Genomic DNA, 11820 nt, shown 5'->3' with positions numbered 1-11820 from the left:
AAAAGCTTCATTGATGATAAATTTTAAACAGTGCTTGGAAAAGTTTATAATCGTATTTCTCACAGATCTAATGCGAGTTTTGGTAATCATTTTATTTTCATTCAAGTGAATTATCAAAATTAATTATATTTTTCAATTTGTAATTGAAGGCGTCATTTTCTATCTTTATCAATTGATTTTTTTATTTTTGTCCACATTAAAACAATTGTATTGCTCTTAGATTCTGGATGCATAAATATTTATTTTGATGGAATATTGGAAACCATTTAATCTGCATTGCATTGAAAACATGTTTGGTGAGGAAATTCGCCTTACGTACGTGAAACTTTGCGCAAACGTGTATTATATTCCATTCCTTAACGAACATTATATTTTTTTTTTCATTCATTTTTATATGCGTCTTTCCATTCATGCCGGTTCTTCTGCCCCGTTGATCTACCTTGATTTACGATACATTTTAAAGGGAATGGCATGCATGCACCACCAAAACAAGTGTCGGACATAATTTAATGTCGAATCATAGGGTTGTGCATTAACCGATAATAATGGATTTAAACTACGTACAAGTGTAATAGAGAGTACGTTGATGGCAATGATAGTGATCGCCTGGGTGGGTAGTTTTTCCTCCGCGTATAAGATGCAAAACTGCTTACAAATTGTGATTAACTCGTTCTACGTTATATCTATCGTATCATCATATCCATTAAGAATTTTAATAAAGCTCAACTATAGCTTCTGAATGTATTACATTTTATTTATTTTTTACAAGATACTTGCATATATAAACCGTTAATAGGCTGCTCGTCAAGTAGGCACATTTATTTTACAGGCGATAAAACGATAAGAAATTCAGCTGAATATTTCCAAAGACCAAAACAGTGATTATTCGTTAAATGAATTATTAAGGAGAGAAATATAGTAAAGATATATATATATATATATATATATATATATATATATAATTTATCGTAATTTAATTGATTTGGTGATTCGTAATTTAAAAATTGGTGCACTTGACACGAGTCTAACCCGCCACGCTTGCATTTTTCAAATCTGTTAATTACATGTTAGCGATTTAAGAAAATCTCGAGTACTTTGAAATATGCGTAATCGTTAACTTTGATAGTACTTCATATAGATTTACTTAACGAGGACACTAAACATAAACAAATTACGAATTAGCTAGCCATCGTTATCGAGCAAACATTAAATTCAACTCTCCCATTATTACTTTTGCGAATTCTGCGAAAAAAGCTTTTGCAATACATTATACATCGCAAGCATTACGAGCGGACGCCTAACGGATCGACAAAGTTAAGAAGCTCCTGTCGCAGTTAAAACTTGGTTGAACGAATACACGACAGCTATATTCAGCAGTCAGCAATGGAGACTCATCAACTGCCAAATTTTAACGAATACGTTAGCACATCACACACCCGTGCAAGAATCTTTTTAACGGCAGTCAAACATTTTCATTCGCGATATCGAAACTCGAGATATGCAATACTGCGACTCCTAGTGAAAAAAAAAGAAGGAGTACTCCGTATCCTCGAGTCCCTGACGATTCCCGTCTTCCCAATATCAATAACATACACTGTACTAACATTCCGAAATCGCTCGTCTGTTTCAGGATGCGCGGTCTCGAACCGCTGGACGATCACCAGCATCAGGATCAGCGTCAGCATCAGCATCAACAGCAGCAACAGCAACAACAGCAACAGCAACAGCAGCAACAGCAACAGCAACGGCAACAGCAACAGCATTATCAACAGTATCAGCAACAGCAGTACCTGTCGGATTCACTCGTTCGGCGTCCGGGTCTCGGGCCCCGGGGCCATCCCGACGGATCCTAGAGGAGGTGGGAGACCACCTTATGAGGCTGGAGCGCGGAAGCGACCGCGCCCCTGGCGGCAGCACTAGAGTCCCCGGGATGGTGGTCGGCAGCGGGCCCCAGCGGGCCCCGGTTCACTGAGCTCCGTCCTCATCGAGAGAGGGAGGCGCCGCCGCGAGTGGGACGAGAGAGCGAGAGGAGGGCGGCTGCTATCGAGGGTGCGAAGTCGAGAAGATGTCGAGAGCCGACGGAATGAGGATGCCGAGGCCGCCGCGCGAGCGTAGATGGGACCGCGCCAAGTGGACCTCGGCCTGCCTGTTCTTCCTCCTCGGTCTCCTCCTTGCGCTCGCCGAGGTGGGGGCAGAGGGGGCAAGGACCGCCGCCACTGCAACCGCCACCGCCGTCGACGGGACAATTAATTCCTCGAAGCGAGGGGGTGAGTTTTTCCATTTTTTCATCTCAGTTTTCGTCTCTTTCTCCGTTGAGCTTAAAGCTGTAAATCGCTGCTGTTTATCTTCATGATAATGCGTCCTCGTCATTTTCTTTACGATTATTTCTTTATTTCATTGATTATTGGGCCACTTGAGCATCGATGCCGCACTTATCGTTGCCCCATCAGCAATTGTAGGATTAATATTAATATTAATTAATATCAATGAATATGATTTTTATTGCCAATTAAGATTTTGACAATCTTAAAGGATAGCAAGGGGTAATATTAAAAATTAATTTGATCAAAGTTAGCAGCTTCAATAGGAATAACGGGAGTAAAATGTCCACTACGGTTCTTTTTAACGAGAAAGCTTAGACTTGGAATGTATTAAGAAACTTGCATATCTGATTATAGCTAACGTTCGGATATATCATACTGAATATTCATTATGAGAGTGGTTTTTTACTTTTCAGCTTATTCAATTGAAAAATGAAACGAAGTTAGCTGTGGTATGTGCGATTTTGTATAAAAGCTCGTATGAATTTAAAGCAAGTAATTCCAACGGACTTTTTATCGCTTAGGAATATTCGCTTATAGAATAGTCGGTAGCTGCATTGATAGCATAATTAGCGAAACTATGTGAAATACTATTAGGATGTATTAAGATTTTCAGGATTCAATGTTCATCATAATGTATAATTTAATAAAAATAATTACGTAAGGCCTTTGTACATTTTGCATATGGAAATTTGTATATAAAATCTTTAATCATTAATTATAGGAGTTGCATAATATGTCTTTTGAGTCGGCTCTTGTATAAAGTAACATAGAGTTCGATAGTTTGAGACTATTTTTTTTTCCAAATTCGTGCGTGTACGTTTACTCTCTCTGTCCTTTAGATATTTATCGGTTATTTGGTATGGTCGGTAACTTTATATTGACGAAAAATGACTGGAAAATCGATAAGAACCGTTAATTAAAAACTGTTGTATAATATTTATTGAATAGATAAAATTGTTATAATATTTTATATAATGTGCATGAAAAAACCAAGTAATACAATTCTGTTTAGTATGCACGCTTAAATAATATTGTCAAGCTCCACCTTTCATAATGTGTATTTAATAATAATGCAAATTCTTTCGTGAAAGTTATATACTAAAGAAAATTGTAGTCAATAAAAAAATTATGACATCAGATGTTCTCGGTTACTTTGCTTTGACCTACCGAAGTTTCATTAACGAAATGATTGGCAATAAATAATATGCTTATGCTATTTAGATTTTTTTTTTATTTTTTCTTTTTTTTTTCTTTTTATTTATTTATTGAATCTTTAAGAATTATGTGAATATTATACAGTATTCTAAGCTGAAATTGTAGCGGATGAGGTCGGGTGAAGCCGTTACTTTGGTATTTCAAATGCTCTTCTCTCCTGAATTATATGCTTCAAATATATAATGCTTAACAAAACAATTAATAAATGATTGATTTATTATGATGATCCATAAAATTTCAACATAAGATAAATGTTATCGTTTGCATAATATTAATGATAATAATAATAGTAACGATTAACTCAGCATAAAGTAATATAATGGATAGACTTATGCTACAATTAATTAGTGTTCTATGAACAACTAAAACATTGTGGAAAATTAATTTAATTTTTCGTACAAAAAGCTAATTCATTTTTACTCTTCACCTAACCATTCACTTGATAATATTAAAGCATTTTAAGGTTTCGTTGTTATTTCAAGCCATTATTTTCAACATAGTAACATTATCTTTAATTAACAGTATTTTTTGTTGTTGTTAAATTACAGTTACGTAAAGTCAAAGGAGAAGAGACGAAAAGGAATTAAATTTTTTTTTTTAAACTTGTATATTAATTAGGAAAAGAATTTATTTCTTAGTACGTGTAGCCCGTTTCACATATCGCTTAAAAGACAATTACATGTACTTCAATAAGTTGTTATTTTTTGATTCCTCCGATCATTTTTAATAGTGAAATTGAACTTTCTGTTGATTGTGCTTTTCTTTTCCGTGAGCAAAGGGTCCGAACGGGTGTATAATTTCACAAAATGTATGGTCTACAATCAACCATAACTAATGAAAAAATGAAAAATGAATATAATACTCGAGCCCAATGGTGTATTTACCATCAGAAACCTGTTGATACGCACTTAATTAAGAACAAATTACACATCGCTGCAATCCCATTGCTTTTATGTCGTAACATCTGCTGTAGGTAACGTACGTTACAAATCTGTATTACCATTGATAAGAATCTATTTTTGCGTTAATTGGGGACATTTGAGCGCATACTCGCTGCTATTCCTACGCGCATTGTTAGCAAATCTTGCGATCGTCGCGAAGAAAATAACGATCGATTATCATTCTCGATGTGTCCGGCTGCTTTGCCTTCATTCAACACAAGCACCGTTCGGCCATTCCTCTTCCTCATCAATAATTGCCCGTTAAATAACAGCCTCCGCTCAATTTGAAATATCTTACGAATCGTACGAAAATCATATATGTCGGTCAATGGGCGGGGGGAGGGGGGTAGGGGGGGGTAGGAGAAGGAGGAGAGGTGAGCGACGCACGCGACATGTGTTTTATATTTAGATTAGTCCACCATATGGCCTAGTGCTTGGTGTGTCTAGTCGGAGCTCTGGCGCTTCAGACCTACTACGTCATAATGCATTCCCTCCTCGCAATATCGACTTTACGGTGGCCCCGCAAAAACCTTCGACATTTTCGTCATGAGACCGCGGCTTTTATCGCACTCCCTTTATTACCTTTTATTTTCACATATGGGTGCGCGAATAAAACTAAAAATTACGATCTTGTGTGAAATGTGGCGATCCTCCCTCGGTCGGCGTTACGTAAATTATTTGCCTCTATTCGATAAACGTCATTTTCGATTAACCGAGTAATTTCCTCTTTTAGATACAGAATTTTTCCATGCAAGAGCTTGTTACTTAGTATGAATACACCACTCCATAAAAAAGATGAAATTATCGTTAGATTTGATAAAAATGCATGGAAAGTTAGTTAGACGTTTTTAGAAGTAAATGAAATAAAACTGTCGTATAGATAATAAAATTATAATCAACGATGAAGTTGTAAGGGTTGTATAATGCTTATGTGTTTATGTATGTATATATATATATATATATAATTGGTAAGTCATTAAATCTCATAATCGTAATCTGATAATAATTGTTATTGCATATTTATAGATTTCGATTTCTAACCGATAAAGAGTTGAATTTAATTTTCCATATTCCACAAATTGTCAAAGTGAGAATTTCCATTCAAGCTCCCCAACTCTACTGACTATTCTTGTTAATAAAGAAACGTAAAAATTTCACACCTCGCGGAGCAAATAGTCGACTGTCTTCAGACTTGTTTAATATCTGAAAACAAATGTTATAAGGAACAAAATAAATAATCGAAAAGCTGAAAGAATGTTAAACATACCATTGGCTAAGAGTGGAATGTATTATGTAAGAATAGATGCGATCGTAAAGTCCTACAATAATGGAAAGCAATTGGTTTCTAATATCACTAATACAGTTAAGCACATTGTTAAGTGAAATGAATTTCTAATTAAAATATTTCCTTCTACCTTTTACGGGCTCAAACAGAGAGGTTGAAGAGAAAAAACAGTAGTTGCGTAATAGGAAGTCGACTTGCGAAAATGAACTGATTCGGTCTCTTGCATACGCGCTTCTTTGTATATATGGTCGATGTCGTCGTTTATTTATTTATTTATTTTTTTTTTTCACAAGACATTGAGAAAAACGATTTCTTTATTTTTCTTTTCATGAAGCGCAAATCAAGGTGCGTGTCAGAAATTCGATAAAAGCCTCTCTTTACGAGCAGCTCGATTCATTTAATACGAAAAGCAGATGCTCTTTCTGCCATATATCATAATATAAATTCTTTAATATTTTATTTGTTGCACTAAGATGCATTAAATTGCAATTGTTTAACTAAATTACATGACTTTATTACTACGATTAATATATAATATCCTAGTAATTATATCTTTCTTTTTTTTTTTATTTATTTTTGTTTTTATAATTGGTTTTAAACATTGATTTAATATTTATATCTCATGTGTAAAATATAAAATCTTTTGTAATTCGAAATGTCGATAATAAAGGAATTTTAAATGCAGTTATTATTTTTTAAATTGGCTAATGAGATTTATGAAATTTTCATTACTTGGTTATATTATCTATATAGTAGTTCCTTTATTTTTAATAAAAACTTGAAAAATAAAATTGCTTATTAAATATTTCTTAAGCTTTCAAATATCTGGTGTTATATATACAAAATTTTCAGTGAATTGTGAAAAATTTACAGCAAAATGTTGAGATAATTGTATTTTTCAGATATGTGCGCTATTTTTCAAATTTTCAAATGCCTCATTCCTCGGTTATCTTAACTTAATAGTCATGTTAAAATTGTTTACTAATTTCGAATTGAAGCAATTATTTTCTAATTTGATAAGTGCCATGCGGTATTCAAGATCTAACATAGATACTTGCGTAAGTCATGTGAAATGACTGATGTATATGTAATCTAAATATATTTACCGAAATATGACAAGTATATCGTCGTCACTATAATATTATACAAAATCTTCTTTCATTCTTACATGTCAATAATATTGATTTTACTGGCGATACTTTGGTATATAAGTAATAATCATCATATTCTGTTGTTAGAAATTTTCATTGGATAAATTACACAAATATAGCCATTTTGTTATTGAAAGAAGATTTTTTTTTTTTTTGTTTAATTTTATACGGGGGCTAGTTGTTAAATTATCTTAAATTATCATGGTAAAGAAATATTTTTATTTTATCAACTTATTTCCATAGAAAGTATATATATTACACGGGCAACCTAATATATTAAGGCACATTAAGGCAATTACAATGAATTTGTAAATGAGAATTTTAGTTGTTACTTTAATAAACATAATATAATAGTATATTTATTTAGCGATACATGAATGAATATATGCTCTGTTTAATATAATTTTACCGTATTGCATTGAGTGGGCTTTGCAAATATTATGAGAATAGTCTCTGATATATTTATCTCGTTTTTATCAATAATTTGCAGTTAAATTAAGCAAAGTAAAATAAATATATGAATTGTGTAGAGAATATTTGATTATTTACCTAACACTGTATCCTTAAATTAAATAAAATAAAACTTGTAAGTTTGTAAAAATTTATTATCAAGACATTGTGTCATATATCAAGGCCAATTACTTTTTTAAAATCAAATAATTGCCATATACGAGCCCTATACTTGTCTGTTGTATTTTTAAACAAATTTGTGAAAGACATAATTGATTATCATATTTTATTCCGCGTTATTTATTATTACACAGAGATTTATGAAATATATTTATTATTTTCATCCAATAAATATGTCATATAGTTATTCATTTCAAATTTCGTATAATACTATGACCGTCCACGATAGAGGAGCAGCAACGTAGATTTTGCATGAATTGAAATATTTGTTTAATGAAAAGCGATTATTTATTATTTCGTCGATGAAAGAGGTCAGTGATAAAAATGAGTCTTATAAATCCATTAAGCAAATATGATTTTCAAGCTTTGACTTTCGAGTTGTCTTTATTAATATAATATAAATGATGTAATAGAGTTATTATGTGAATGTGATCTTTCAGATTATTTGTATCTATGTCATCAAATAGTTATTATTATTATTATTATTATTATTATTATTATTATTATTAATGCATATTTCATGTAACGATTAGTTTTTCAAATGCATTACTTGCATATTATTTGCAGATAGTTTTACTCTTTATGACATACGTATTACATAGAGAGAGAGAGAGAGAGAGAGAGAGAGAGACAGAGAGAGAGAAATAGTACTTACTTTAACAATCATTTCTAGAATTTAAATATTAATGTAAGGGAAAAAGCCTAGATCTTAAATCGAAGTTACATAATTAATTATTTCATGGTGTTCGTGCGTAATGAGACTGCTTATTAAGATGAAATAAATCAAAGTTTATTTGAAGATCGAAAGGAAAGAAAAGATTAGGAAGATCTCGTAAATCAACGTTAAAGCGTACATACGCAAAATTTCAGTATGAGATGTAAGAAAAAAGGAAACGGAAAAACGCAAACAATTAATTCGTCAATGACGCAATATCAAATATATGTATATATATATATATATATATATATATATATATATGTATGTATATATAATCCATTGGTATAAAAAGTCGATCCCCCGTCAATAAAAAAGAAATATTTAGTGATCAGACGCGGTGCGTCAAACGGGCCTATTTATAATGGTATACCGACGTGATGACCGAAAGGAATATTGTGGGCGTGCGTGTTGCGCATTCTGGATCAAGTGATTTTGTCTGGTCCGATACGTCATTTTCAGATCGATGATGAAATCGCCCTCCATTGGCGAACTCGCATTCTCTCTTCATTTAAAAAAAAAAGCAATGATACTTTCGGTTGTGAGGCGCACCCACAAAACATGCGAGTAAGCGTATAATGGTGTAATGGTGGAATAATGTCAGATGAGAAATATTTAAAAAATTAGTGACGTTACGTCATACGCCGTTAAATGTATTTTCTCGGAGGAGTGTTGATTGAGCTTTGAAGATGATGAGGAAAAAAGTATGCAACTTTTCTTCTTCCTCTTCTTCTTCTTCTTCTTCTTCTTCCTCTTCCTCATTTTCTCCTTCCTCATCTTCTCCTTCTTCATCTTCATCTTCTTCTTCTTCTTCTTCTTCTTTTTTAATATACTGGGTCACTTAATAATTGCCGATTATATGTTCTCGCATAATTCTCGATGTTTCGAAAGTCACGATAGAAAGTAAGTTTTTTTTTTCTTGTATCGAAAGAAATGAAAGATATAAATCCGAAGAGATTAATTTTTTTTCTTCTTTTTTTTATAAAAATGCAACTATAAGCTTTTGTAATTATACGTAGGTGTATCATCATCCATATCGTAGTTCAAGCTTATAAATTTGTGAAAGATTTAATATTTTATGGAGAATACTTTAATTACATTCTGCAAAAGCATAATAATGTAAATGTTGTTATATTTATTATTATTGTGTCCTTTTAAAAATGTTGCTTCTCATATGGGGGAATTGATTAAAGTGGAAAGATTAAAATAGGACACTCTTATCGAGTCAGAAGTTGCTTCATAAACATAAACCTCGATTTTATGAGATGACGATTATAAATTTTATATTTACGATTCTTACAACTTTAAAATATTTCAACCTTTGCTCAAACTTTTCGTACGGATATCGCCTCGAATAAAGGGCTTGGATTATAAATTTTTTGTTTTTGTTTTTTGTTTTTATTTCTTTATAACTATTTTTTATAATAATAATGCTAGTTTATACAGTTTGTAATTTTAACTATTTAGCTTCGTGCAGTGTTATGCTTTATAAACATCATAAAAATTTCGCATTAAATTGGACATTGGAGGGCAATTAAAATTCCAGTATCAACAATACAATAATTGTATTTAGGCGCAATTTCAATATGGAACATACATATCGACATTTTTAATAATAATAGCGTGCCCTCAGGCATTTTTCATATTATTCTTAAATTTATCGACGGGATGCGTTTTTAATCTATTGGTTTGCATAACTAATGTTACGTTAGAAAACATAAATGCACATTATATATTTATGTGACCGTAATATGACCATTATAATAATCTCAGTACATTTTGTTATGAAAAATCATAATTGCTCGTGAAACTTAAAATTCAAGAAATAAATTAATTTTAAATACTTGCTACATTTTAATATTATCATGTTTTTATTTGAACTTAAATGATCCTTAATGTTACGATCGACATTTTAATATTACATTTACAAAGGCGTATTGTAAAATCTTTTGTACAAATATCTTCCTACAACTTTTTTTTACAAAAGAAAATTTTCTTTTAAAACGAGTACTTATACTCATACTACCGAGAAATTCACGTTATATTAAGCAATCAATTTTTTCATTTTATTAGCGATGAATATTATATTTCATATTATATATGAATTATTCTGTGGATTATATGTTAATATTTTCGAAATTTCCTTAGATTATATAAATATCCAATTATCATTCTATCGAAATTAATGAAAAAGGTAATACTTTTCTATACATACATTCAATTGTAAAAATTGAGTACCTTATAGTTTCATCATTATTTTACAATCAAATAAAATTTGCAGAACACTTACATTTAAATATCGCGTATTACATAAAGACCGAAGTATTGTACGAAGCTAAAAATTATATTTTATGTAAGTATTAAACAAAAGTCGTAAAATATGATTATAACGTTAATAATTTAATAATTTACAACGTATAATAATAAGAAAATTGTACTTGTTAATAAAAAATGTATAAAAATTTTAATATATAAATTTAAAACTTTAAGTGCTGTAAACACGAATTTACGGTTTTAGATTTATTTGCAATTACATTTATTATCAATTGAACAAAAACAATTGCAAATTTTTTAAAGGCAATAAAGATGTATTACTTTAAATAAACTCATTTATTAAAAATTTTATATTACGAGTGTTGCTTAGAGTTATAACAAGACTTTTTTTATAAGTAAGCTCATACATTGTGTAATATTCTTGAATGTTGAATAGAAATTTTTTTGAAAAATACTTATTCAATTGTAGTCTGCATTTCATGAATTCTGGAAAGAGTTTATACAGTTAAATCGAGAAAAATTCAAATTCATCGAAGTCAATTATTAATTGAAAGTAATTAAATAATACAATAAACCCTATGATAAGGGATGTTCAAATTTACAAATTTTCGATTGGAAATCTTTTAATATATTGGAAAAATCAGTGTAGAAATACAGTACACATATTTTCCTCAAAAATAAGGGGGGGGGGGAAGGATTTTAATTTTCACATTTATAAGATGCAACAAGTTCATCGTGAAAGATGGGAAATGCCTAACTATTTTTTCAGTATTAACGTAAACGTCAAGTACAAAGATCCTAGAAAAAGAACGATAATGACCAAAATTTAAATTGCATAAAATGAAAAGTATTTGTTCAGATGTCTCATCTCGTTGTTGTCTATCGAATTAAATTCTCTTTCTCTTATTAGCAGCGATTTGCAGTATTTCCTTTGACATGACAATGAATGAAAATCCAAGATTATTGTCCTTTAATCCATATCATACTCTCCGAATTTTCAAATTCATTTAGAGATTCATTTGCTTTCTTATTAGACGTATTAATTTGTATTTAATTTTTTATGTTTCAGGTAAGTGGATTATTTTTCATAATTTCCATTGTGCGGATTCTTCCCATAATTTGTAAGTAATTGAAATATTATTAATGAATGTGGAACAATCAATATATTAGAAATATTAGATTCAACGATTGGATCAATTAGACTATTAGTTATTATTTTCGGTGTATTAATTTTTTTCAACAAATACGTTTAAATATTATTGTTTATCATTATTATTTAAAAAAA

General features: G+C 30.9%; 1 protein-coding gene across 1 annotated transcript in view; it reads left to right on the top strand.

Moving 5' to 3' along the window:
• The first annotated feature begins 1753 nt into the window (after positions 1 to 1753).
• The window catches only part of InR-2 (insulin-like receptor-like), a 192928-nt gene continuing 182861 nt past the window's right edge, over positions 1754 to 11820 (top strand). Inside the window, exon 1 of the mRNA XM_011496108.1 lies at positions 1754 to 2267. Coding sequence (XP_011494410.1) covers positions 2066 to 2267 — 202 coding nt within the window. The 5' untranslated portion in view covers positions 1754 to 2065. The remainder of the gene's footprint in view (positions 2268 to 11820) is intronic.

The sequence above is a fragment of the Ceratosolen solmsi genome, unplaced genomic scaffold (assembly GCF_000503995.2).
Source record: "Ceratosolen solmsi marchali unplaced genomic scaffold, CerSol_1.0 scaffold11, whole genome shotgun sequence".
Lineage (NCBI taxonomy): Eukaryota > Metazoa > Arthropoda > Insecta > Hymenoptera > Agaonidae > Ceratosolen > Ceratosolen solmsi.
This window is presented reverse-complemented; position numbering and strand designations above follow the sequence as displayed.